The following is a 27,138-nucleotide window of genomic DNA, read 5'->3' as shown; positions in this document are numbered from 1 at the left end:
GTTTGTTTATAGGAGAACAAACTGCCGGTCCCGGAGCAGAAGCCACAAGGCCCCATGAGCTGTGTGCTGAGCCCCTGCCACCCAGCATGTGGGGTGGGGGGCTCGTCGGGGTGCAGAGCTGTGCCGTCAGGCCTGAACCCCCGTCACTGCCCGCTGAGCTCGGGGGCGGGCATGCCCTCAGGTGGGCTCAGCCTTCACGGCCTGCCCTGCCGCGGGCCCAGGCGGGGGCTCCGGGGCCTTGTCCAGGGTCTGCGTGAGGGGGTGAACCATGGACATGTGCACGTTGAGGTTGTGAGCCTTCTCGAACCGCCGGCCGCACTGGTCGCAGGCGAAGTCCAGCTCCGTCTCGGCCTTGTGCTTGGTCATGTGGTACTTCAGGGATGCCCGCTGCCGGCACTGGAACCCGCAGACTTCGCACCTGGGGGCCGGGGACAGGTGAGCCAGGACACTGCTGGTGGGAGAAACCCCCCCGCCTGGTCGCAGGCGAAGTCCAGCTCCGTCTCGGCCTTGTGCTTGGTCATGTGGTACTTCAGGGATGCCCGCTGCCGGCACTGGAACCCGCAGACTTCGCACCTGGGGGCCGGGGACAGGTGAGCCAGGACACTGCTGGTGGGAGAAACCACCCCCCGCCCCGCCCCCCCCCCCCCCCGCCACTTACTGCAGGGGCTTGGCTCCTGAGTGGCGCATCTGGTGGACCAGGAGGTGCTTCCGCTGCTTGAAGGTCTGCCCACACTCGTCACAGATATAGTTCCGCACCTCTGGGGACCAGAGAGGCAGTGACCACAGGCCCTGACACCCTCCCCTCGGTGCCCGAGTGCCTTACAGGTGACATAGCTCTGATACAGAGCCGTCCGTGTCGCCTGAAATTGTCACCTGGCTGCGGCTTCCTCTCCAACTACTGTGTACATTTCTTCTGGAGCCTGTTTTCTTGCCCTTTTGGCCGATTTCCTTGAGCACAGATTTTTAGAGGAAGCCAAATCAGTAAGGTTTCATGTTGCTGCTACTCTAAAACCCACCGCCACGCTGGGCCCACTGCTGGGTACCCACTGCAAAGGCAGTCTTAACGCTCTTGAACAGAACTTGAACCGTCACACCCCACACCAGTGGTTCCACTGCAGGCCGTGCCAGGGGGGCGGCTGCCACACGCTTCCCACCCCACGTCACTGCACGTCCCGCTGCTCATCTACCAGTACCTCAACTGGCCTCCCCGGCAGGCGCCTCCCTCACTAGGGGCAACCGTCCCGGCAGCACACGATCTAGCCTCTTCTGTGTTAGAAACAAAAACTGCTTGTGGTCACGACCACGGGCATCCAGACTGAGAACAGCTTGACCCAACCCGAGAGAAGAATCAGAAAAGAACACTTGGAGCAAAAAACACAGGAAAACTGTTTGTTTCACTGTGGAACCAACAAGTAAATGTGCGCCAACAATTAAACGGTCAAATCTGAGTGAAGTAAATCATTTTTACAAAGTTCAAAACAAGAAAAACTCTCTCTTAGCGATAGACACAGATGTACCAAATCTATCTAGAAGGGGCTGCGGTTTGGGAGAGCTGCCTTCTGTGCAGAAGTAGCGACGATGTGCACCAGGCACGTACAAGTCCACGGTATGAACGCATGTTCAGAGAAGGGGGCGCTGGGCCTCACGTGCTGGTGGCGGTGATGACCAGGGCACTGTCTTCACTGTGCTTCCTCCCCCAGTTTCTACAACGGATGCGGGTCACTTTTGCAATCCAAAAAGCACACGTCATTTTCTTAAAGTGATGATTTTAAGAAACACGAGAGTAAACCCACAGAGGTACCAGAATTCTTTGGCACCGGTTTCCCAGGAGGCAGCCTTATCCACGGGGGCGGGTGGGGGGACGCACCTGTGTGGATGAGCTTGACGTGGCGCTGCAGGTAGCGGTCGATCATGAACACCTTGTTGCAGCCGGGGTGCGGGCAGGGCCTCTCCCGGACCTCCTCGTGGTGCTCCTTGATGTGCTTCTGCAGGAGGGACCTGGGACCTGAGTGCCTTGGCCTGGCCGACACCCCTGGTCACAGCACGTGCCCCCTCCCACAGGCCCTGCTCAGCACCCTCCTCTCCCCAAAGGAACAGATCCCAGCACTGCGGGCCTGTCCGGCCTCCCCACGGGCCGGGGCCCTCACCTTCATGCCGTCAGCCCCACGGTACACGGCCGTGCAGCCCTGGTGAGGACACTTGTAGATGGTGGGCAGCTCCTCCCTGCAATGCAGAGCACACGTGGAGCTGCGGCCCCGACAGGCTGCACGGCCCCGACAGGCTGCGCGGCCCCCACCCCTCACCTCTCACAGCGTGGCTTGCCCTTCCAGCCTGGCTTGGGCCCAGGTTTCTTTCGAATTTTTGGTTCTTCTGACTTCTTGGCTTCTTTGCTTTCACTCTTCTTACCAGAGATCCTGGGGGGGAAAGAGAACCCCGGTCAGTGATGTTTCCGATTGTTTGCGTACGCACAGCTCGTTTTTCTTCAGACGGGAGGTGGGTCTCCTCGGGCCTCCAGGGTTAACCCGCTTCAGTCCCCGTGCTGACTGGCTGACCCTCAGATTGACCCTTGGCCACCAAAGCTAGAACAGCTCTTCGGGGAGGTGGAGGCCCTGCACTGCCCCCTCGGGACACAGGAATGGGCCTTCAGGACAACTTTCACTCCCTGTCTGAAACATCAACACCATGATTTTGGAGACAGCGTGGAAAATGGTGGGGCAAGGGAGACTCAGGGGTCAGTCCCTCAACAAAACAATCGTTAAGCTAGAAAAAAGATCAGGATCCACTCTTCTGGAACCTGCTGGGAGACTCACGGCAACCAGGAGAGAGCTCTGTGCCCACTGCTGTCCCCCACTCCGCAGCCCCTGGGCAGTGGGGACCTTGTCCTCCACACTGGGGTTGTGCATTTCAGCCAGTCTCACAGGCCCCAGAGGACCAGGCCAGACATAGCAACTTCCCCCCCTGTGGTGTCCTTCAAAGACTTAAAGATACATGCACACTTTTCTTTCTAGATCCAGGAGTTTAAGGAAATCTGTCAGGAATAAAAGGAAACTTCTAGGGCCATAGCGACAAGCCCACAGCTGACACCATGCTCTGTGGTCAAAGACTGAAAGCTTTTCCTCTGAGATCAGGAACAAGACAAAGATGCTCACTTTCACCACTTCTCAACAGAAGACTGGAAGTCCTAGCCACAGCAATTAGGCAAAAAAAAAAAAAAAGAAAGAAAGAAAAGAAAAGGCATCTAAATTAGAAAGGAAAGAAAATTACCTCTTCACGATGTCATGATCTTATATGTAGAAAACCCTAAAGAACCCACACAGAAAAATAAATTCAGCAACATTGCAGGGTAGGAAGTCAACACACAAAAACCAGTTCTATCTCTATACACTAACAATGAACAGTCCAAAAAGGAACTTAAGAAAACAATTCATTTTTAATAGCATCAAAAGGAATAAGACACTTAAGAATAAACTTAACCAAGGTGAAAGACTAGTACACTGAAAACTACAAAATGCTGCTGAAAGAAGTTAAAGACCTAAATAAGTAGATACCTCATACCCATGGATTGTAAAGATGGCAGTAATCCCCCAAAGCAGTCTATACGTTCAATCCCTATCAAAATCCCAATGGTGTTTTTTACAAAAAAAAAAAAAAAAAAAAATTTTCACATAGAATTTCAAGGTACACTGAATAACCACACAATTTTGAAAGACAACAAAGCTGGAGAATTCAAACTTCCTGATCCCAAAATTTACTACAAAGCTACAATAATCAAAACTGTGTGGTACTGGCAAAAAGACAGACATACAGACCAACTGAATAATTGAGCGACCAAAAATAAACCCTTGCAAGTACAATCAACTGATTTGACAAAGGTGCCAAGACCACTCACTGGGGAAAGGACAGTCTTTTCAACAAAAGGTGCTGGGACAACCGAATATCCACAAACAAAAGAATGGAACTGGATCCCTACCTCACCCCCTATGTAGAAATTAACTCAAATGGATCAAAGATCTAAAACTAAAATTCTTAGGGGTTCAATCTTCTATGACCTTAGATTTGGGAATGGTTTCTCTTATATGACACCAAAAGCACAGCCAACAAAAGTAAAAATAGGTAAATTGGACTTCAAAATAATTTTTTGTGCACCAAAGGGCACTATGAAGAGTGAAAAAAGGGAGAAAATATACAACTCAATGGCAAAAAAGCAAACAACTCAATTAAAAAGTGGGCAAAGGACTTGAATGGACATTTCTCCAAAGAAGTATAAGCATGTGAAAAGATGTTCTACATCACTCATCACTAGAGAAATGCCAATCAAAATGACAATGAGATACCACTTCACACCCATTAGGATGACTATTAAAACACACACCCAGAAAATAACAAATATTGGTGAGGATGTGTAGAAATCGGAACCCCTGTACACCGTTGGGAAATGTAGAATGTGCAGCTGCTGTAGAAAACTATGGCAGTTCCCCAAAAGGTTAAAGAAGTACCATATGACCCAAAGAATTGAAAACAGGGTCTCAAACAGGTAGTTACAATAGCCTTTATACCATGATTCACAATAACCAAAAAAGTATAAACAACCAAAATTGACAGATGAATGGATCAACAAAACGTGGTCCACCCATACGATAGAATTTTTTTTTTTTTTTTTGGCCACACTGTGCCGCATGCGGGATCTTAGTTCCCAGACCAGGGATCAAACCCATGCCCCCTACGGTGGAAGAGTGGAGTCTTAACCACGAGACTGCCAGGGAAGTCCCCTTACAATAGACTATTACTCAAGTCATAGAAAGGAATCAGACTGACACATCACAACATGGATGAATTTCAAAAACATTATTCTAAGTGGAAGAAGCCCATAGCAAAAGGACACATAACATGTTATTGCACTTGTATGAAGTCCCCAGAATGGATACCTAGATTAGGAGCTGCCAGGGCCTTTGGGGAGGAGAGGGGAGGTCGCTGCTTCACGGGGACAGAGTTTCTGTTTGGGATAGGAAAAGTCTGGAAATAGTGGTGATAGTTGCACAACATTGTGAAAGCACTTAAATGCCACTGAGTTGTACACTTTAAAAAATGGTGAAACAGTAAATTTTCTTACGTATATTTTGCCACAATTAAAAACAAACAGCTGTCCTCCTTTTTAAACAGTGTATTAACAAGAACCTTCTCAACAACTGTACGGGCTGCTTCTCCTTTTGTCTAATAACTGCTCTTCCGGCCTGGCCACGGTCCTGGCCTCCACCCTCCTCCTCTGCTGTGTGGCTTCGACACCCAGTCAGAGCTGAACCGTAACCAGTGCTTGCACAGGATTACACGTTTCTTGAGAGCAGGAGGCTTCAGAGAGCCCACGGGTGTCTGAGGTGAGTCCTTGAAGGACGAGGTGTTGAGGTCCCTGCAGACGCAGGAGGACCGTGCTCACAGTGCCCAACTCGGGGCTGCCAGCACCCTTCCTTCCCATCGCCGCTCAGGCTCCTTCTCTCCCGCTTCCTGCTGGAGCCCTGGCCCCTGCCGCCTGGCTGCAGAGCCCGACAGGCACATCTGCTGCAAGGTCACATGGACCACGGCTGCGCAGAGGCCCCATCCTAGGACGTCAGCTGGCACTCACATCATGGCACCTGAGGCACCATGTGGCCGTCAGGGCTGAGCCCAGAGCTTCTGCCAGCCCACTGCCGCCCAGTCCCCCCTCCCACAGGCCTCTGAACACATACCTTGTGTGTCCTGTCCTACAGCATGTGTCTGTGTGCCCTCCCAGGGGCCTCCTGGAAACCCAGGGACACGGCAGGTGTCCCCATCCCCACACCAGTGGCCCCAGGCCTGCTGGGCAGCAGGACGTAAGAGGTGGGTTCATGGAGTTCAGGGTGGCAAGCGGGGGCTCCTGCCGCAGCCCCGGGCGGCGCCGTGGAAACAGATGTGGTCTCCGCAACCTAGCCCGCCTGACGCCCCCTCTTGGCCCCAGGCAGCATCTGTCCACTCAGGCCTGCTCGAGGGCTCGTGACTCAGCCAGCCCTGCACCCTGACTGGGATCTCCTGAGCCGCCTCCTCTCCTGTCTCTCTACCCACAGCCCACGTGGGAACTTAAAGGAGAAAAGGAAGTCATGCTTGCTTCTCTGTTTTGTTTTGTGCTTTCCTGGCTCATGGTGTGGTGCTCCTGTGATTTTGTTCCACGTCAGAGGCCCAGGCTGGGCATCTACTAACTGGAGGTGTTTGGGGTGTTCCGGGGCACAGGGTGACACAAGTGAAAATCGGCCTTCTCTGCCACGCCCCCGTGTTCTAATGGAGAGAGAAGACAAAGCCCTGCATGGGGCAGGCTGCCTCAACGAGGAAGTGGCGTGGGAATCAGTGCCAGAGGCGGACCCGAGAGCAGATGATGAGCCGGGAAAGTGGGGCCGACAGCAGACGCGGGAGGGTGGCGGGGTCACATCCACAGGGCTCCTCGCACAGCTGGCTGCTGGCCCCCAGGGTGATACCAGGCCAGGTCCCTCCGCTGAACTGGGCACGTCCTCCCAGGTCACCCAGAAGCCACGCTGTGCTGAGTCTGGGAGGTCAGGCCATCAGAGAAGCAGAAAGCATGTGCTGAGCAAGGCAGACAGGGTTGGCGAGCTTCCGTCCAGACCCCGCTGCCGCCCAGGGCAGACGCACGTCTCCAGGTCACCCACTGGGCACCTCCCGCACCCCGTGAGCTTACAGCACCACCGTCCCCCTTACTTCTTTTCTGGGTAGGGCTCAAAGGACTCGTCTGAGGACTGGGTATTCTGCTTCTTGTCACTTTCGTCTTCACTCAGGAAGTCTCTAGGAAAGAAGAGAGAACCTTTAGCAAAGCTCCGGGGCCGGTGACGGAGCCAGTGAGACTTCCTGTCTAAAGACACCACGTGGATCCCCTCACGTCTTAGTTCTCCTCAAAAGGCCTACAATTCCCAAGTCTCCAATCCCAGCTTCTAACAGAGCACGCCAGCCAGGGTCGAAGCTGACGATCCCCCATAAGCCACCCTTCTCATCATGACACCAGGACCCGGAACTCCCAAAGAGCCTCTCTACCGGGGCCCGAGGCAGGGTGTGAAGACCCTAACAAGAGGTGGGCTTCTCAGGAAGTGGGCTTTTAGAATGTCACCTCACCCCCTAACTGTGAGCACCTGCCCAGATGAGAGGTCAGCTGTCAGTCATCTCAAAGGTCACAAAGGCCAAAAAAACATCTGTACGTCTGTAACCTTTACCCTGAAGTGTGAGTCACTACACAGGCTCTGCTGGGCAGCGGACAGAGCCCAGCTGCCACACTCCCCATGGAGAAAGGCCCAAGGCTGGCTGGTGGCTACGGAACAGCCACGGCCTCCTGACCCCGGGGGAGCTTGTGGCACACACGTTGGGGTTCCTCCAGCACCTGGGTCATCCGTCACTGGCACCAAAATCACGCTGTCCTTCTACTTGTTTGGACAAAAGTGCATCTGCAGTCCAGCCAGAGCTCGCAGGGCAGGGTGGGAAAGCTGGCTGGCGTGCGGCCTCCATCCCGAGGTTTGGTCTTGGAGCCCTGGGGGGTGGGCCCCAGGAGCAAACAGGTGCCCCTTCCAGGAAGGTTTGTCCTCCTGTAGGGAGCCTCCAGCCCCATGTCACCAACACATCATGATAGAGGGCCAGAGGCTGGCTTCTGTTCTAGTAATGTCTGGGGTTGGCTCAAAACTCAGGCCTTGGAGGGCGAACCAAGCGGCAGCAGCAAAGGGCCAGCCAGAGGCCCATGTGAGCAGAGTCACCCCCACGCCACCCTGGCCAGGCCCCCGCAGCTCCACAGGGCCGAGGTGCCCCGGGGACCCAGGAGCCCCCAGTCAGGAACGGAAGCCTAGAAGCACCCCGCCGCTCCCCTCCCCCCAACAGAGAAAGGGGGGAGGCCGGCCGAGACCCAGGCTGCCGGCCCCTGGGATGGCGGCGTTTGGTTTCCAAGGAGGAATTTTAGGCTATGTAAACCCACTCTTCTCTCACCCCTCAGAAAGGTCACTGAACTCGTCTTTTACCCGATCATCCGAGGTTGGAGATGGAACCTGCTTCTCACCCAACTGCCCTGAGAAACAAAGAACAAGACTCCAGTCACCCGTCACCCCCAGACGGCCAGGTGGTGCTCCCCACGACGGGGAGCCTGGGGTCCCCCTGCCTCCAAGTCACTCACCTCCCGACCCATCCCCCACATGGGGGTGGCCCCAGCGCCGGGCCACCCCCATGTCCAGCCAACAGCAGCAACAGCAGCAAGCCCAACCCCTCCCCAGGGGTTCGGATCCAGCCGCTCTGGGACATGATGACTTGTACTTTGTGGATGTTTGGGGACATTTAAAAAAATCACTGTTATCCAAATACTGCAGGCACACAGTTTAGAAACCCAAGCAGTTCTAAGAACCGTGCAGCACTAGTCTCTCCCCTCCGGCATCAGCGTCGCCCTCACTCTGAACTGTCCGGTGGCTGAGGGTCCGCACACAGGGCAGCCTGGCACCCACACGGCAACAGGCGCCCACGTGGAGGCCGAGAGACGCGGGCCGGAAGCCACCCTGGCCCTCCTAACACATCTGCGAACAGCTGCGCCCAACCCACAGTGCCGTGGGATCGGGCCCCGAACAAGGGGCCACCCGGAGCAACCTGTCCACGTTGGTCCCACTGGGCGCTGGCTGAGGCCCAGGGAGTGACCTGCAGCTGGCTCAGGACAGCCTCAGCCACCAACCGCCGTCGTGCCCCACGAGGCCCCCGTCCTCTTCCACCCTCTGTGCCCTGGGCCCACGCAAGCTTAGAGAGAGCCTGGAGGGCAGACGACTGTGCCGTCACCGAAAGCACTGGAACAGGGTCCTCGGCCTTTCTGCTGTCAGACGGCCGTGAGGTGGCCCCCGGCATTACCCCGGCCCCTCCGCGCACAACACCGCGGCCACCGCCCCAACAAACGCTTCCTGTCGAGGGCTCTGCCTGGCCCAGGACTAGGAATCCTGGTCAGACAGCCCAGAGGCGCCTCCTACCTGGGGCCCCGCTTTGGGGGAGGCTTGGCTGAGGCGGGGGGCCCGGCCCAGGCCCCACCGGGTCGCCATCTGAAGGAGGCCGGGCTGTGTCCGTGCTGGGCAGTGTGTCGGTCTCGGCCCCGGCCGCGGTCGCTCTGCCCTGGGAGCTCTGAGGGGCAGCCCCGCTGGGGCTGGACCCCCGATGCCGGGGGAGCCCCGGGGCCGAATCCTTGTCCCACGTCCGCCTGACGCCCAAGGCGCCGTCCAGCAAGAGGGAGTCGGCGTCCATGGTGTAGTCGTGCCCTCGATCGCAGCCCCACACGGCTCGGACGATGCCACAGTACTCGGAGGACAGGGTCCTCTGGAGGCTGGGCAGGGCCCCGCAGCCGGCTGCGTGTCCGTGCACCCACCCCACCAAGCCGCGCAGGCCCTGGGGGCTCGAAGTGATCAGGTCCACTGAGGAGAGGCAGAGACGCCAGCCCGTGGCCGGTGAGCCCGCGCACCGCCCCCCACGCCCCCCCCAGCCCCCCCCCGGGGGTGCACTCACCCACACACGCTCCCTCCTCTGCCCCCGTCCGAGGCTGCACACCGACCCTGCAAAGGAGCAGCGCCGCCCACTGAGAGCAGGAGTGGGCCCGGCGGCCTCCGCGTGCAGTCTGAGCCCTCTCCTCCAAGGCCGCCCGCCAGGCCCCCTGCCCACACACCCGTCGCACTGCTGCTCATGAGCGTCTGCCTCACCCGGCACGATGGGCTCCCCGTGCAGAGGCTCCCACCCGGGCCGCCCTGTGCCCACACGGCCCGCTCGCGGGGTCTCCTGCACGCCCCCAGCCAACGAGGGAGGGCGCCTACTTTGCGCAAGGCTTCCGGCGGCCCGTGGGGGGGACGTTGACTCTCTGTAGGAAAGACGTGAGGAGGCCGTGGCACTGGTAGAACTGGGTGTGGCAGTTCTTGCAGACAAACTGGGACAGAGCCGGGTCCTGGTGGACGGCCACCCCCAGGAGGCGCTGGAAGTCCCGGACAAAAACACGGTCCCCAGGGGGCGGCCTTTCTGAGCTCTCCCCAGGCGCCCTGCCAGAGATGCTGCGGAGACTCCGGGAGGAGAACTTCCCGTGACAGAGGCGACAGTGCCCCATGGCCAGGGCCCGGGCCGTTCCTGGGCAAGCACAGGGAACATGAAGTCAGGCACGCAAGACAGCTCCCAGGGGAGGTGAGGCCCACACCCCACCAGCCTCCCGGCTCCTGGAGCGGGGCCTACCCAGACATGCCCCTTAAACAGAGGCGCAGGTCTGGGCCAAAGGCAGGCCTCTGGCTCCGGTCTCCCAGGCGAATACACAGCCTATAGAGAGAATGGCCAGTGGAGGGCCTTCTGGGCTAGAAAACCTGTCAAAGAATTCTTAATGCCTCCAAAACAAGGCCAGTTTTTGGGGGGTTTTTTTTTTTGGCTCCATTGGGTCTTTGTTGCTGTGCGCGAGCTTTCTCTAGTTGCAGCGAGCCGGGGCTGCTCTTCGTTGCGGCGCGCAGGCTCTAGGCACACGGGCTTCGGAAACTGTGGCACGTGGCCTTAGTAGTTGTGGCTTGCAGGCACTAGAGTGCAGGCTCAGTAGTTGTGGCGCACGGGCTTAGCTGCTCCGCGGCATGTGGGATCTTCCCGGACCAGGGCTCGACCCGTGTCCCCTGCATTGGCAGGCGGATTCTTAACCACTGTGCCACCAGGGAAGCCCAACAAGGCCAGTATTTCTCTGATACTAAAACCAGACAAGGACACAACAAGAAAAGAGAATTACAGGCCAATGTTCCTAATGAAAGTACATGTAAAAATCTTCAACAAAGTAACAGCAAACTGAATTCATCAATTAATTTAAAAGATCATGGAGACTTCCCTGCTGGTCCAGTGGTTAAGAATCCGCCTTCTAATGCAGGGCACACGGGTTCGATCCCTGGTTGGGGAACTAAGATCCCACATGCCACGGGGCAACTAAGCCTGCGCACCACAACTACTGAGCCCGGCGCCACAACTACAGAGCCCACACACTCTGAAGCCCACGCGCCACAACTACAGAGTCCATGCGCTCTGGAGCCTGCGTGCCACAACTAGAGAGAAGCCCGCGTGCCGCAATGAAAGATCCCGTGTGCCACAACCAAGACCCGATGCGACCAAAAAATATATAAATTAAATAAATAAATAAGTAAATAAAAGATCACGCACAGTAATCAGCTGGGATTTATTCCAGGGATGCAAGCCTGGCTCAACCTCCCCAAATCAATCCATGTGACACACACTAACAAAATAAAAAATAAAAATCATCCAATCATCTCAATAAATGCAGAAAAAATGTTTCACAAAATTCAACATCCATTCACGATAAAAACCTCAATAAATTGTGTACAGACAGAAAGTACCACAACGTAATAAAAGCCATATATGACAAACCCAGAGCTAACATCATACTCAATGGTGAAGAGCTAAAAGCTTTCCTCTAAGACCAGGAACAAAGCAAGGATGCCCACTCTCACCATTTTTATTCAACATAGTACTGGAAGTCCTGGCCAGAGCAATTAGGCAAGAAAAATAAAAACCACCCAAATCATAAAGAAAGAAGTAAAACAACCTCTATTGGCACATGATATTATATATAGAAAACTGTGTAAGACTCCACCAAAAAAACTGTTAGAATAAACAAAGTCAGTGAAGTTGTAGAATATAAAATCAATATACAAAAATCGGCTGACTTCTAAATGCTAACAAACTATTAAAAATTAAGAAAACAACCAGATTTATAATTGTGTCAAAAAGAATAAAATCCTTAGAAATAAATTTAACCAAGGAGGTGAAAGACCTGTACACTGACAACTATAAGACACTGAAAAAAGAAACTGAAATCACAAATAAATAGAAAGATAGTCCATGCTCGTGGGTTGGAAGAATTAACATTGCTAAAATGTTTACACTCCCGAAAGCCATCTAGAAATTTAAAGCAACCCCCATCAAAATCCCACTGGTAGTTTTCACAAAAATACAACAATCTTAAAATTTATATGGAGCCAAAAAAAAAAAAAACCATGAATAGCTAAAGCAATCCTGAGAAACAAGAACAAAGCTGGAGGCATCATTTCAAACTATATGGAGGCATGATCACGGAGGCATGATTTCAAACTATACTACAAAGCTACAGTAATCAAAACGGTAGAGTGTTAACATAAAAACAGACATGTAAGCTAATAAAACAGAATAGAAAGCCCAGAAATAAATTCATGCGTATAGAACCAATTAGTTTACAACAAATGAGCCAAGAACATACAATGGGGAAAAGACAGTCTCTTCAATAAATGGTGTGGGGATTGGGAGATTGGGATTGACGTATATACACTAATATGTATAAAATGGATAACTAATAAAAACCTGCTGTATAAAAAAATAAAATTCAAAAAAAATGGTGTTGGGAAAACTGGACAGCCATATGCAAAAGAATGAAACTAGACCACCACCTTATACCATACTCAAAATAAACTCAAATGTATTACAGATTTGAAAGACCTGAAAACATAAAACTCCTTCATAGAAGAAAACATAAAGGTAAGCTCCTTGACATGGGTCTTGGAGATGATTTTTTGGATTGACACCAAAAGCAAAGGCAACAAAAGCAAAAATAAACAAATGGGACTACGTCAAACTAAAAAGCTTCTGCACAGCAAAGGAAACCATCAACAAAATGAAAAGGCAACCTACTGAATAGGAAAAAACGTTTGCCAATCATGTATCTGATAAGGGATAATAATCAAAATATGTAAAGAACTCATACAACACTATAATAAGAGCACAAATAATCTTATTTCAAAAATGAGCAGAGGATCTGAAGAGACCTCTTTCCAAAGAAGGCATACAGATAACCAACAGGTGCGTGGAAAGGTACTCAACATCACTAATCATCAGGGAAATGCAAATTAAAACCACAATGAGATATCACTCCCACCTGTCAGAATGGCCATCACCAAAATGTCAAGTAATAACAAGTGTTGGTGAGGGTGTGGAGAAAAGGGAACCCTTGCACACTGTTGATGGGAATGTAAATTGGTGCAGCCACTATGGAAACAGTATAGAGGTTCCTCAAAAAATTAAAAACAGAACTACTACACGGTCCAGCAATTCCACTGCCGGGTGTTCATCGCAAGGAAATGAAAACACTAACTTGAAAAGATATGTGCACCCCTATACTCACTGAAGCATTATTTATAATAACCAAGGTATGGGAACAACCAAAGTGTCCACCAATGGGTGAATGTTTAAAAAAACTGTGGTACATATATACACGATGGAATATTTACTCAGCCATGAAAAAGTGAGAAAATTCTGCCATTTCCAACAACATGGATGGGCCTTAATGGCGTTACACTAGGTGAAGTAAGTCAGATGGAGGAAGATGAATACCATACGATCTTACTAACACGTAGAATCTAAAAAAAGAAAAAGTCCTGAACTCAGAGTTACAGAAAACATATTAGTGGTTGCCAGAGAAGGGGAGTAGGGTGGTGAGTGAAATGCATGAAGTGGTCAGAAGGTACCAACTTCCAGTTATAAGTCCTGGCAATGTGCTATACAGTATGGTAGCTACAGATACTTCAGTATAATACTGCGTTGTATATTTGAAAATCGCTCATATCTTCAAAGCAGATCCTAAAAGTTCTCATCTTAGAGAACTTAGAAGGGAAAACAACTTCTAACTACAAGTGGTGATGGATGTTACCTAGTACACCTGAAACCAATATCATGTTATGTGCCAATTACACCTCAAAAAATTCCCCCCCAGAAAAATAATAATAAAAAAAAGTTTCAGTAAATAAATAAATGCCTCCACAGCTATGGAACTTCATAAACTAAGCTGGAAACTTCATTCCTCTTCACATCACCCTCCTGCGACCAGAACTGAAAGAGCCACGCCCATGCTCTGCTTCTCCGGGGGTCTCCTGCCTGCAAGTGTAGATGATGCCACCTCCCTCTCTGCTCCGGGGGAGGACTACATGAGAGAAGCGTGAAGTCCTTCTCGAGGGGGCAAAAGCATTACACGCAGGCAAAGTGCATATTAACGCCCATACCGCCTGCCAGGAGGGGGCCCCGGCACTCCTACACTTAACCCTCTTAGTTCTGTTACAACGAAGAGGAAGCTGAGGCCCAGACCAGATTAAGCCATTATCCGAAGAGCACAGGGCAAAACCACGACTGAAACCCAGGCCTGCCCGACAGACGGCAGGACTTGAGCACTAATTACTCAGTGAGCTCAGAGTGGGCGCCGAAAGGACAGCTGTCTTGCGAAACATCACCCAGCGCAGCTGCGGCGTCCGCCGCGGAGACCGCCTCACCCCCTCCAGGCGGGGAGGCCTAGTCCGCTTTCTGAAGAGCCAAGGAACCCTGGGCCGGGTTGTCGCGGGGGGCGGGGGCGAGCGGGTGGTCGCGGGGAGCCGGGGAGTCACGGGGGGCCGGTGCTCCCCGGGGGCCGGGTGGTCGCGGAGAGACGGGTGGTCACGGGGGGCTGGGTAGTCACCGGGAGCCGGGGGGGTCGCGGGGGCACTCGGCGGTCACGGGGGGCCCCCCGCCCGCCGCCCCTCGAGCCCGGACGGCAAGACCCACCTGCCTCGTCGGCGCCGTCCTCGCCCGCGTCCGCGCAGGCCCGCGTCGGGCCCCAGCCCAGCCGCGCAGCCACTACAGCCGCCGCCTCGGCCACGTCGGGACCGCTGCGGGAGGGGCGGCCCCGGGCCCGGCCACCGCCACAGCTGCCGCCACCCGAGCTCCCGCGCTGCCCGGACACCCCGGGCGACAGGAAGCGCCCGAGCCGGTCCCGCTTCATCGCTGTGGCGGCGGCTTGAGCTTGGCCCCGGCGCTCCGCCCCGTCCGATTGTGTTCGGCCCCGCTCGGCTCCGCTCGGCCCCGCTCGGCACGGCGCTCCGCCCCGTTACTCCTCGCTCGGCCCCGCTCGGCTAGCCGGGCCAAGAGGCAGGGCTAGGTGTTGCTCCGCCCGGAGCCTCTCGTCCGCTAGGTTGGACTGTGCTCGCTCGTTCAGTTCGACTCCGCCGTTCGGCTCCGCTGGACTCACTGGAAGCGGGGCGGGGCGATGAGGGAGGGGCGGGGCGAGTGATGGGGGCGAGGAGGGTGAGGAAACAGGGATTGGACGGATTGACAGCGGGAGGGGAGTGGCGAGGAAACGGAGGAGGGGAGGGGAGAAGCGTAGCGAGGAGGGGCGGGGCGATGAGGGGAGGAGCGGACTGAGGGGAGGGGCGAAGTGAGGAGGGCGGGGCAGCACGGCATGACGAGGGCAAGGGGCGGGGCGTACGCGGTTGCCCTGTCACCGACAAGGAGTGATGGCATCGGTAGTTGCACTTACACTGTCGTGGCAACTGCGGGAGGAGGTTATTCGAGAGCTCCCTCACCCCCACCTCCGCCCCTTGGGCTCCAGGATCGGAACGCGCCGCGCGTCGGGGGACGGGGCTGCCGGAAGTGGCCCCACGCCGGTACCGCCTTTTCCGGCGGTCCGGGGCTCGGGCGGCACCCGCGCCCGCGCACGCCGCGTTCCGGTATCCGGGCCGCCCGCCCCGCCCCTCGGCCGCCACCGCCTCCCCCGCCGCCGCCATGGCCGCTGCGGTCGGGGACGGCGCGGTGAAACCGCTTCAATGCGCCATGAAGCTGGCCAACGGGGCCATCGAGCTGGACACCGGCAACCGGCCCCGGGTGAGGCGGGCGGGGCGAGGCGGGGGCGGTCGCCGACCCGCGGCCAGCCCGGTGGGCGTGGGCGAGGGCGGGGCTGCGGGGTGGGCGCCTCCAGGCCTCTCCGAAGGCTCCGGGGCGCGGGCTCGGGCTTCGGCCGTGACCTTGGACAGCTCCCGCCGGCTCCTGCCCTCAGTTTTCCCGTCTGTTTAGCAAGTCGGGAATACGAGCCGAGGTGTTTTCATTTGTGAAGGGGACTCAGGAGGGTCCGTGAAGCAGCCCTCCAAAGTGTATCTGGCAGACAATCCCGTGTGTTTGTATAGTTTGGGGGCGGGTCCTGTAGCTTTAGTCAGATTCCCGAAGGGGACGGTATCCATAAGAGGTTAGCTGCGGCTTTCCCGTCGCCTTCAGAGCTTGTTTGGAAGGAAATGCCGGCGGGGGAGGGGTGTGGCTTGTCTCCAAGAACAAGTGTTAATCCTAAGGGTGGCGACCGCGTGGAAAAGCCGGCTGAGTCACACCGGGCCGCCCAAGGAGGGGAGGAGGCCGCGGGTGCCTCCGAAAGGCATTCCGGTCTTCCATCCGCTGCCTTCCCCAAGTCGGGATCCTAGGGCAGCAAATGCCCCCACAAGTCAGAAATCCTTCCCGGAACCCATTTTATCCTTATCTGAGGTGTAGACTTAAAGGTGGGTAATTTGAGAACTGGGCATGCAGCAAAATAAACAAAAAGCAAAGCAACATGCTATGGTTCCAAACGCCCTGAGCTCTGTCAGTGAGCCCTGAACAGGACGGTAGGGTCACCCTCTAGAAAATACATTCTAGTGTCAGACTGCTGCGTGCCCAGGGAATACTTACTCTGGGGTTCGGGAAAGGATTTCCCAGAATCCGAGTCAGAAAGTGATTCTGAGATTTACAAGACACTCCTTGACTCACCTCCCAGGAAATATTTTTTTAAAGCCACTGAGTGAATGGCCCCTGAGTTACACAGGAAGAGAATCTGTTGCCTAGAGTGGAAAATGGCAGTACCTGCCAAGGCTCCTTACCCTGGCCCACTGACAGAGAACCTCCGTTCCTTCCTGTGCTGGAGAGAAAGGCAGTGATGCCAGCTTCAAGTCTAGAGAAGAGGGGTACTCTCCATGCCCCAGCAGAGCAGTTACCAGTGAACCAGCTCGGCCACTGCAGGTGTATCTCACAGATAAGCAGGCACCACTGTTCCTGTGTTTCCACAAGGGCACCGAGCAGGCATGATGGAGTTATGCGCCTCTACTGGCCTGACCGCTGCCATTTCTCTTTCCTGGGCACAGGAGGCATATACAGAATACCTGAGGAGCGTCCACTACATCTCCCAGGTGCTGCTAGAAGAAGTGGAGACCTCCAAAGGTACATCTCCTCCCAGGCCGGGCAGACCGGTGACAGCTTAGCCTTTGATGGGTCCCAGGGCCCCAGGCCTGGGGGCGTCCTGTGTCTTACCTGCTGGGCCATTAGTAGAAGGTGGACGGATGAGCACTCAGTAAGCATGCACGTGACAGGGAGCAGGAAGGGTGGCTGCTGTGACTGAGGGATGGAGATGGGCTGGGACACGACCAAAGACTGGATGCTGAACACCAGTCCGGGGAGGAGTGAGCTGCACGATGGTTGAGGGCTGCGGGCAGCATCGCAGCAGAGGGTGGTGCAAAGGCCCTGAGGTGAGAGTGGGTGACACATACAAGAAGGGTAGGCAGGCTGGAGAGGGGAAGGTGCACTTGGGGCCGGCAGGAGCAGACCTAAGGGAAGAATTGAGGCCTCCGGCAGGAGCACATTCTGCTCGAGGTGTCCAGCAGCCCGACAGCAGTCAGGGAGGGGTGGGAGTCTCCCCGCCCTGGGGAGCTAGGGGCTCAGCAGAGCTCTGGGCACTGGGAGGAGGGCGTGGTGGGAGCAGCCGCAAGGGGACGCCCTAGAGGAGCGACCTGAGAGGTCAGGGAGCCCTCAGAGAAGGGCAGGACTGAGTGGGTGGGGGCCACTGGTAACGTGGCTGAACGAGAGTGTGGGGAGGGTCTGGCCGTGAGGGGAGCAGGGGTGGATCAGGAGATGGGGCTGGTGGGGTCCAGGGGAGAGTGTCAGGTGGCAGCTCCTACACCATGAGTTTGCTGATAGGAGCGATTCCCAGAGGCAGTGCAGAACAGAAGTCCTCCAGCTGCACAAGGGGTGAGCTTGGACACAGCCAGAGGGCGGGAGATGGGTTTTGAAACTAGCTCTGTGAACAGCCGTGCTGACTGCAGGGCCCACCTGGAGGAGGGGCTGTAAGGAAAGTGAAGCCATCAGTGAGGAGAAAAGGCCCAGTTAGTTATAGAGAAGGCTCTGATGGTCCAGGCAAGAGGACCCGACAGCCACACACAGGGCCAGGAGGTAAACCCAGGGCAGATGGTCAGAGATGAGGAGGGAGTGGGCTTACCTTTGTTTCTATCCCAGCAAGAATCTGATTAGCGATAGGGGTGATGGTGACCACCCTTCTTGTCGCTTGCTCCCCAGAAGCTGGGGAAACTGTGACCCCTGACACCTCGAAGATGCTGAAGCTGGCTGAGCAGTGTCTGGAGAGGGCCCAGTCGACAGCTGCCAAACTTGGTGGGTGGCCGGCAGAAAGCTTTCTTAGGACACCCCCCACAAGTCTGCATCTCCTTTTTTTTTTTTTTTTTTAAATTAATTAATTTATTTTTTGGCCGTGTTGGGTCTTCGTTGCTGTGCGCAGGCTTTCTCTAGTTGCAGTGAGTGGGGTCTACTCTTTGTTGCAGTGAGCAGGCTTCTCATTGCAGTGGCTTCTCTTTGTTGCAGAGCACAGACTCTAGGCACGCAGGCTCAGTAGTTGTGGCGCACGGGTTTAGTTGCTCCACAGCACGTGGGATCTTCCCGGACCAGGGCTCGAATACGTGTCCCCTGCATTGGCAGGTGGATTCTTAACCACTGAGCCACCGGGGAAGTCCCAAGTCTGCATCTCCTTTGTGGAATGTCAGGCCCCTGTGCAGACCCTTGGCTATGTGTGTCTTACAGGGAAAACATGCCTGAGGCCAGCCATGCCTGTGGCTGCCCCCGTCCCCTCTCCTACCAGCCGACACCGCCGGGTGTACTCAGATGAGGGAGGGAAGCTCTCTCCATTTCTGCCGCCTGAGATCTTCCAGAAGCTTCAGGTTGTAGAGTCACAAAGCTCTAAGAAGTAAGATGGGTCAGAACAGAAGGTGGGCTAAGCCTGGGTTTGGAGGCAAAGTGAGCTAACCATGGTGGATTTAGTCAAAAGGGATCCCAGAATGGAAGTACCTGGTGCCTTGCAGAAACAAATGCTAATTGTCTCTGGAGCAAAGCACCTTCAACTTTCATAAAATGAGTGGTACATAGTCAAAGATACCCAGGCACAGAAAGAATCAAGAAACTAAACAAGAGGTAGCAGAAACAGACCTGCCAAGTCTTCAGATAGTTATGGGACACAGATTATAATACAATCATGCTTTCTGTATTTAGAGAAATAAAAAGCAAGTTTGAAAATACCTGCAGGGAACAAGAAGCTATAAAATCTGACTTATAATAGGAATCAAACAGAATTTATAATAGGGGTCAAATAAAAACCAAGTAGAAACAAAATTTAAAATACTGAAATTATTTTTAAACACTAATCAGAAACGAAAACAAATTATATTCTCCTGTAAACATACACACATGCACACAAAAAGAAGGGGACAAGTTTAAAAGAGCAGAGTAGACACAGCTGAAGACAGAGAACTGGATAAAAGGTTAAAAGATACCCTGAACGGCTCACACACACAAAAAGACATGGAAGGTCTATCAGGTTACTGGAATTCCAAAGAAAGATGAGAAAGAAAATGTGAGAGGAGCATTATTTGAGGAGATAAAAGCAATTTTCTAGAACTGGTGAAAGACACTGAGACACAGATGCCAGAATCCCAGCAGGAGAAGCAAGAGGATGGGCTCTTCCTGCTGCTGCTGCCAGGCCTTGAGCCACAGCTACACCCTGTCTCTGCATGTGCAGTTGTGGGGCAGGGCCAGGCCCCAGACTTCCATCCCAGGATAGTCTTGTGTCCCCACGACTTACCTCCTCCCACCCATGAAAGCAGGAAGATGTGGGACCATAAGTTTTGATGGTGAGGGGACTGTTGGTGGCTGTTACCAAGTAGCTGTGAAACACCCCCCCACCCCCACCCTGCTTTCATGGGTTGCAAACTAATCTAGCTGTTTGGCTCACATGGTGCCTTCAAAGAGTTTCGTGCTGTTAAGAAATACATGTGACTGGTGTGCATAAAGGTCTGGAATCCAGGCAATAGGGCCATGTTTCAGGGAGGCAGGTGTCTCCCGCCCACCCCAGACCTCCTCCCTCCTTTACATTCCTGCCTGCCCCCATCACCACCTCCTCACCTTCCGGTCTCAGGGCGGGGTCAGGAAGGGACCTCAGGTGACCAGAGCGTTCCTGGGCTTCCTGGAGCCTGGACAGCAGCTTGTCACCATTCCAGGGAGCTGACACCCCTGGAGGAGGCCTCCCTGCAGAATCAGAAGCTGAAGGCTGCCTATGAGGCCCGGATGGCCCGTCTGGACCCTAGCCAGGCCATGCAGAAGACATCCCTGGTGAGCGGAGCCCAGGAGGGTCTGGAGTGAGGGCGGCGGGGGGAGTAAGCCTTATTCCATCCTTCCCGTCCTAGACCCTGTCCCTGCAGCGGCAGATGATGGAGAACCTGGTGATCGCTAAAGCCCGGGAGAAGACAGTATCCTTTCCGTCCATCCTTAGTGTGCAGAGGCTTCAGCTGAGGGAGGGGCCAGGGAAGTAAAGATGCCAGGGTTGGGCTTCCCTGGTGGCGCAGCGGTTGAGAGTCCGCCTGCCGATGTAGGGGACACGGGTTCGTGCCCCGGTCCGGGGAGATCCCACATGCCGCGGAGCGGCTGGGCCCGTGAGCCATGGCCGCTGAGCCTGCGCGTCCGGAGCCTGTGCTCCGCAACGGGAGAGGCCACGACAGTGAGAGGCCCGCGTACCGCAAAAAAAATAATAATAATAAAAAATAAAAAGATGCCAGGGTTCAGGTGTGGAAACAGAGTTCTTCCAGTTTCGGAGACACTTGTCCTCAGCGGGTGGTTCCTGCCCAGCCCCGCTTCCTCTCGCCTCCCGGCCTCTGCACAGGCCACCCTGCCCCTCCCAGCACCCACAGACTCCTCTCCACCCCTCAGGTCGACTAGGACTTGCCTTCCCTCCCTGAGCGGGCCTGTCCTCTGGCCCAGCCCCTCCTCCCACCCATCCCAACGGGCCCCGTGTCCGGCAGGGCGCTGGGACACCGGGGGGTTCGTGCACGCCGCGTCAGAAGGGCCTTGACTCTGCCGCCCCAGCTGCAGAGGAAGATGGAGGAGCGCCGGCTGCGGCTCCAGGAGGCCGCCAACAGGTGCGTCTCCGCCTTCGGCCCCGGGACTACTGGGGGGGGCCAGATGGCGACTCCCGCGCCCGCCTGTCCAGCCCTGAGGCCCCCAGACCTGTCCTTTCTCCCAGGAGGTTCTGCAGCCAGGTTGCCCTGACCCCCGAGGACCGGGAGCAGCGGGCCCTCTACGCCGCCATCCTCGAGTACGAGCAAGACCACGTGAGTGCGCGGGGCGGGGCGGGGCGTCCGCAGGGAGGCGGGGGCCCCGGGGCGCGGCCTTGGCTTGGGAGGAGGGGCTTCCCGCGGGCTCTCCCCCAAGGTCTCCTGTCTTGCAGGACTGGCCAAAGCGCTGGAAAGCCAAGCTCAAGAGGAGCCCAGGGGACCTGTCCCTGGTGACCAGCCTGGTCTCCCACCTGCTCAGGTACCGGCCGTCAGCCCCTCCCCTGGCTGCAGGCTGATGGCGGAGGAAAGGATTAAGAAGGAGAGAGGAGCGAGGCGGTCTGGGGTGACCGCACGGGCAGCAGGCCACGCTGGCTCTTTCGGAGGCCCCCGCCTGTGACCCCGGGGCCGCGTGTCCGCGGATGGCCTTTCACGGGCCTTCTAGCTTCTCAGAGGGGTTTGGACAGGCCTTACCTGCAACATTCAGCCGCGAGGAATAGTCCATGCGTCCCTTCTCTGAAATCCCTCACGGCGGGGCCACGTGGCCATTGGGTGGGGGTCGGGTAAGGGCCTCGCAGGGCCGGCGGGCCTTCTCAGCCCCCAGGTCACCCAGCGAGGGGACTGCAGCCCCAGCCCGACGGGGCTGCCCTCACACGCTGCCTCTCTCCCCACTCACAGCGTCCCCGACCACCCCATCTCGCAGCTCCTGAAGAAGCTCCAGTGCGCGGTGTACCGGGCGCTGTACCCCATCGTGAGCAGGGGCGCCGCCTCGGCCCTGGGCTGCCGTTCCCTGCCCCCCGACGCCGACGGGCTGCTGGCTCCTGGAAGCCGGCGGCTCCGGCCCTCTCAGAGCCTCTACTGCATGCCCTCCCCCCCGGAGCCCAGCCCAGCCCCAGGGCCCACGGACGGCGCCTCCGCCAGCGCCCCCATCCCCCCACCCCACGCCGGCAACCCGGACAGAGGGGCAGACGGCAGCCCCGCGGGGCCTCCCTCACCCCTGGCGGACACTTCATCCGACCTGCCGGGCAAGGACAGCTCCTTCGGGGACCTGGAACAGTTCTTGGCTACTCCTGAGAGGAGGGGCCAGGGCCCTGGGGGGCGGCCTGAGCCCCAGCCCCCAGGGGTGAGGAAGGAGCCATTGCTGGAGCAGCTGAAGGGCACCGTGCAGGACATACACGACGCCATCGGTGAGGCCCGCGCCGCGGGCCGGGTGGGCGGTGGGGGAACTGCGCTGTCTTAAGCCCGCATCCTCGGAAAGCTTGTCACAGGCCTGGGATGGGCCCAGTCCGGCGGAGCCTTCTTCTGGGTGGCTTCCAGGCCGGCCTTGCTCTGCAGAGCCCTCCCCTGGGGCCACGTGTCCAGCTGAACGGAGAGGCACACACCCTGCCCGGAGAGCAGCTGGGGCGGCAGTGGCCAGGGTCTCCCTGCATCCCTGGCTGTGTCCTCACGGGGCCACACGGGGAGAACAGCCGAGTCCGTTTCAGTCTTGTGTTTGGGGGAGGGTCTGCCGTCAGAGCCTCTGGCTGCCAGGTGCTCCTAGCTGCCCCATTAGGTCCGACCCCCACCCTTCCAAGCCCAGGGCTCTAGGTGTGTGCGACCTGGTGGTGGCTCATCTTCTTAGCTTTTTCCATTTTGAGAAGAGTGTGTGGGTTCCGTAAGGAGCCCAGGGTGGCAGGGGACTTCACGTCCCTTCCAAGGAGGAAGGCTGTCAGGGTTTCCTAAGAACCAGCAAGAGAGGCCCAGCAGTCAGGGGCCCGTGTTGTCTGAGAGACTGGGTGAGTACCCCCTCCTCCCCGGTGGGGGGCGGGTTCCTTCATCTCCCTGGGCCTCAGATTGCTTGTCTTCAGATACGTTTCTGAAGTTCTTTTGAGTGCCACAGCTTGGGGTACAGACCCTTTTCAGAAAGAAGCTGTCTTATGCTCTCCCTCCCAGGCTTGTCTCCTTGGCCCCCTGGGGGAGCTGCATATGACCCTATGACCCCTCGGGATGAGGGCCCCGACTCTTTGCACCGACCTGGGCCGCAGCGTTTGAAGTGAGGGGAGGCAGGGCCAGGCAGAGCCCCTCCTGATGAGCCGGGAAGCTACTTGTGGCTCTGCCCGTCCCAAGGCTGGCTCTAGGGCGGCGGGGAGGGGCAGGCAGGTGGGGACCCCGCCTGGGCACCCCAGGTTGGCTGCGGCTGGGAGAGGCCTCCGGGGGCTGCCAGCGGGGCTGGAGGTCCTAGATGTCCCCACAGTGCCGCTGTACCGGCTCTGCTCCCGGCAGACAGGCTGCTCTCGCTGACCCTCCTGGCTTTTGAAGGCCTGAACACGGCCGCCTCCAAAGACCGCTGCCTGGCCTGCATCGAGGAGCCCTTCTTCTCCCCGCTGTGGCCCCTGCTGCTGGCCGTGTACAGGTACGGCCCCGCCGCGTGTGCATCCCTGAGCTGCCTTCCTCCCAGGCCTCCTCAGGTGTTGCGCGTGTGCAGGCGGCGCCACGCCCACCCTCCCACGGTTCGGGGCGTGGCCAGCTTTCCCCCGCCCCGCCCCCGTCCCCTCCCGGGCGGGGCCCTGGGCCGCTGAGCCTGGCCTCTCTCTGCCCCAGGAGCGTTCACCGCCTGCGGGAGGCCGCCCTGAGCAGGAGCATGGAGCTGTACGGGAACGCGCCCCCGGCGACCGTCGGCGTCCCCACCAAGCTCCTCCCCCGGGACCCCGAGGCCACGGCAGCCGGCGCCTACCCCTACTGTGCCGCCGCCCAGGAGCTAGGGCTGCTGGTCCTGGAGAGCTGCCCCCAGAAGAAGCTGGAGTGCATTGGTGAGGGGGCACGGTTTGGTTGGAGGGAAGGGAGAAGGGGGTCAGATCGGACAGAGTCCCCTCCCAGAGGGCGACTGGAGTCTGCGCCTTCACCCCTCAGCGGCAGGCCCTTCTCCTGTCCGGTGGGGGTGTGTCCCGTGGGACAGGAGTGGTGATCGTCCAGGCTCTGCCCAGCCCTGCACGCGATGGGGGTGGGGCAGTGCCCGGGGCCGTACCGGGACGCGATCCCCACCCCCTCACCCGAAGCCTGGCTTCTGCGACGCAGTGCGGGCCCTGCGGGTCATCTGTGCCTGCGCGGAGGACTACTACCGGGCTCGCGAGGCTGCGCCCCAGCCGGGCATCGCCGCCATGTGAGTCCCAGGAGGCCGCGGCCTGTGGTGGGGACTGGGCGCGGGAGGGGCTGCCTTCAGAGACCAGGGGAGCCGGAACCCTTCCACCAGGCCCCCGCACTGGGACCTCGGGTTCCCACCCGGCGCCTGGCCCTGCTTCTCCTTGAGGAGAGTGCGGCCCATTTCCACCAAAGACCCCGGGCTCCAGCCCTGCTGACGACGCGGTCCAGCCCCTTGCTAACCCGGTGGCGTGTGCCCCCCTCAGGTGCACACTTGGGGAAGCCGCCCCGGTCCTGTCCTGGGGAAGAGCCCGTCCCCTGTGCTGAGCCCCAGCCTGGGGTTCCTGCACTGCCCCCGCTCCAGCCTCCTGAGGTGGGCAGGGGTCTTCCCCACCTGGGTCCTGCCTTATTTCACCTGGACTGGCCTGTAGCCAGCGGCCTCCTTCCCTGGCCCTGGCGCCCACCTGGGGCTGGCGAACCCTCACCCTGTGCCAGAGACCGGGGTCGCCCTGAAAGCACCTGTCCTTGCACCCGGCTGGGTGGGCTGCGAGGTCAGGCCGGGGGACCCACCTGGCTCTCACCGGCCACCATCACTATTCTACCATCTGGTCTCCGAAAAAGTTGCAGCAGGTGAAAGGGTCCCAGGACTGAAAGTGTTTCCGAGTCCCAGCTGCAACCCCAGGCTAGCTCTCTCCTCAGGACATCCGAGGAGCTGGGGGGCGCCGTGTGTCCCTGCAGGCGTGTGGCACCCAGGGAGGCGGGGGCAGGAGTCCCTGATGGGTCATCAGGTTCAAGCCAGTCTGCCTCCGTGGGCCCTTCGCCAGGGTTTTGAGCATCCCGCAGGGCCTCCCTCGCTCGCTTAGGTGCCTCCTGCGGAGGGTCTGGGGTACCTGGAGTGGCACGTGAGTGACCCTGACCCCAGGAGTGAACAGGCTGCCTGGGACACGGGCTATCCTCTCCGTCCTCCCGTTCCCGGGCTCGGGCAAGCTCACGGGAGAGCTTCACTGCGGGGCCTCCCTGGTCCAGCCCTGGGCTCTGTGGCACTGGGTCCCTGTTCAGGGTGGCCTCAGCGATCCCAGGTGGTCTGTCGTCACACTGACCCGAGCCCACCGCCAGCCCCCTGAGGCCGGTGGGCAGGAGGGGCACAGAGACAGCAGCCAGCAAGCCCAGGGCTGCTCCAGGGACCGAGCTGGGAGGCGTCAGAGCTGTGGGGATTGGGCGGCGCCCCCGGTGCCTGGAGCCTCCTGGCCGGCTCTGCATCTCCCCAACAGTGGCGCCGACGACCTGCTGCCCATCCTGTCCTTTGTGGCGCTGAGGAGTGGCCTCCCCCAGCTGGTGTCGGAGTGTGCAGCCCTGGAGGAGTTCATCCACGAGAGGTGGGGGCCTCGGGCCAGCGTGGGGGCTGAGCTCGTGCTCCCACCCATGCACGGGGCCCACGGCCCCCTCCCTGCCCCTCACCCAGCACACCGCCCAGAGGAGCCGGGGGGCCATCCTCTGAGCAGCGCCCGCCTGGGGAGTGGGCCGTCCCCCAGCCCAGCGCCCTGGCAGCCCGTGGGACCTCAGCATCCAGGTTCTGCCCCGCAAGGGCAGGTGCCCCTTCCAGAATGTCGGGGTCTCCCTGCACCCCTCCAGTGACAGGTGCCTGTGCCGCCTCCGTGCAGGTACCTGATCGGAGAGGAGGGCTACTGCCTGACGTCACTGCAGAGCGCCCTGAGCTACGTGGAGCTGCTGCCCCGGCGGGCCCTGGGCAAGTAGCAGAGGACGGGCTGGCCAAGGACTGGCCCGGAGGCACCTGCATGGGGCGGTGGGCTGGCCGAGGTGGGGCTCTCGCCCCCGCCTGACATCAGCCCCTAGGGCTCAAGGAGGCCCCTCTGCTCCTGATAGGATGGGGCTGACCCGAGTCAGCTCCCAGAACCAGGCCCTTCTCTTTCCTGTCCCCACCTGTGAGAAGCCCTGTGCGGGGAAACTGGGCTCCCCTGGGGCCTGCGCACTCCGACGGCTCAGTCCGCTGATGCCCTGTGGGCCCCGCCAGCCCAAGGACAGAGGGGCTGTGGGCCTGATCGAGGGCAGGTCTGCTTCTCTCCCTTCCCGTCCCCCGTGACACGCGGAGCTCCCTGAGCCAGGTTCTTGTCTGAGTCGAGAAGAGAGCCTGTCACCCCACAAGAGGCCTGAGGCCCAGGTGGGTTTAGACTGTGCTGTTTATTTATTGGTCACTGACCACTCTGTTTTGGAGACCCAGGTGTCCCCAGGGCACCTGCCCATGTGTGGGAGCTCTAAGCCACACTCCCACGCTTGGCAATGGGCATGGACATCCTGAGAGCCCTGGTGAATCCCCGCCCCCACTCAGCCCCTTCAGGGTCCGTGTGAACCCAAGGGTCGGCGCCTGCCCGGAGCCCCACTACCTGCGCACCCTGACTGTTACAGGCCCCTGGGCAACCACTGACCCCGCTGGAAATAAAGAGCTCACTGGTGTCTCCGTCAGCGCGGCTCACCTGCTCCCCATCCCACTGGCCGGGTGGAGGCCTGGGCGGCACAGCCTCTCCCAGCCAACCAGCCAGAGCCAGACGCTCCCAGAGGCCCCTGGGGCCATTGCCAAGCCCAGCCCGCCTCCCAGACCTCTGCCCAGGAGGGGGATCCGCGGGGCTGCTCCTTCTAGCACTGGACGCACTCTGGGGGGCCTAGCAGGTTGGCGGGGTCAGAGGTCATCACTGGGCGGGATCTGAGCCCGGACCACTCCTCCCGAAGGGTTCCCAGGAGTCATGTTGCTCTCCAGGTGGGGAACGCACGCAGGTGGCCCGGCCCCAGCCCCGGGCAGCAT

At 58.0% G+C, this 27,138-nt stretch overlaps 2 protein-coding genes across 11 annotated transcripts; one reads left to right on the top strand and one right to left on the bottom strand.

Annotated features, from left to right (window-relative positions):
- Nucleotides 1-167: 167 nt before the first annotated feature.
- ZNF276 (zinc finger protein 276) lies at nucleotides 168-15,441 on the bottom strand. Of its 6 annotated transcripts, none has more exons than XM_055079128.1 (12): nucleotides 15,347-15,441; nucleotides 14,596-15,057; nucleotides 9,822-10,125; nucleotides 9,520-9,566; nucleotides 8,994-9,428; nucleotides 7,981-8,059; nucleotides 6,718-6,801; nucleotides 2,304-2,414; nucleotides 2,148-2,223; nucleotides 1,868-1,985; nucleotides 659-758; nucleotides 168-418 (listed from the first exon to the last, which is right to left on the bottom strand). In XM_055079128.1, exons 2-12 carry the CDS (start codon nucleotides 14,810-14,812, stop codon nucleotides 178-180), a joined length of 1,812 nt encoding a protein of 603 aa, XP_054935103.1. In that variant the 5' UTR covers nucleotides 14,813-15,057; nucleotides 15,347-15,441; the 3' UTR covers nucleotides 168-177. The 6 variants fall into 6 exon arrangements, 4 of the variants coding, with proteins under 4 accessions (XP_054935103.1, XP_028333819.1, XP_028333820.1 ...); XR_008615554.1 differs by lacking the exon at nucleotides 168-418 and adding an exon at nucleotides 552-573 and having other exon boundaries at nucleotides 659-1,703; XR_003676571.2 differs by lacking the exon at nucleotides 168-418 and adding an exon at nucleotides 1,518-1,703 and having other exon boundaries at nucleotides 666-948.
- Nucleotides 15,442-15,578: 137 nt separating this feature from the next.
- Nucleotides 15,579-26,801, top strand: VPS9D1 (VPS9 domain containing 1). 5 transcript variants are annotated; one of them, XM_055079329.1, is made up of 16 exons: nucleotides 15,811-15,956; nucleotides 16,604-16,845; nucleotides 16,968-17,043; nucleotides 18,172-18,264; nucleotides 18,688-18,850; nucleotides 20,157-20,268; nucleotides 20,343-20,405; nucleotides 21,019-21,071; nucleotides 21,176-21,263; nucleotides 21,380-21,465; nucleotides 21,882-22,390; nucleotides 23,466-23,595; nucleotides 23,784-23,992; nucleotides 24,258-24,342; nucleotides 25,592-25,696; nucleotides 25,982-26,801. In XM_055079329.1, the coding sequence occupies exons 4-16, from the start codon at nucleotides 18,207-18,209 to the stop codon at nucleotides 26,073-26,075; spliced, it is 1,755 nt and encodes a 584-aa protein (XP_054935304.1). In that variant the 5' UTR covers nucleotides 15,811-15,956; nucleotides 16,604-16,845; nucleotides 16,968-17,043; nucleotides 18,172-18,206; the 3' UTR covers nucleotides 26,076-26,801. The 5 variants fall into 5 exon arrangements, with proteins under 5 accessions (XP_054935302.1, XP_054935303.1, XP_023980563.1 ...); XM_055079327.1 differs by lacking the exons at nucleotides 15,811-15,956; nucleotides 16,604-16,845 and adding an exon at nucleotides 15,579-15,690 and having other exon boundaries at nucleotides 18,175-18,264; XM_055079328.1 differs by lacking the exons at nucleotides 15,811-15,956; nucleotides 16,604-16,845 and adding an exon at nucleotides 15,579-15,690 and having other exon boundaries at nucleotides 23,502-23,595.
- The last annotated feature ends 337 nt before the right edge of the window (nucleotides 26,802-27,138 follow it).

The sequence above is a fragment of the Physeter macrocephalus genome, chromosome 17 (assembly GCF_002837175.3).
Source record: "Physeter macrocephalus isolate SW-GA chromosome 17, ASM283717v5, whole genome shotgun sequence".
Classification (NCBI taxonomy): domain Eukaryota; kingdom Metazoa; phylum Chordata; class Mammalia; order Artiodactyla; family Physeteridae; genus Physeter; species Physeter macrocephalus.
This window is presented reverse-complemented; position numbering and strand designations above follow the sequence as displayed.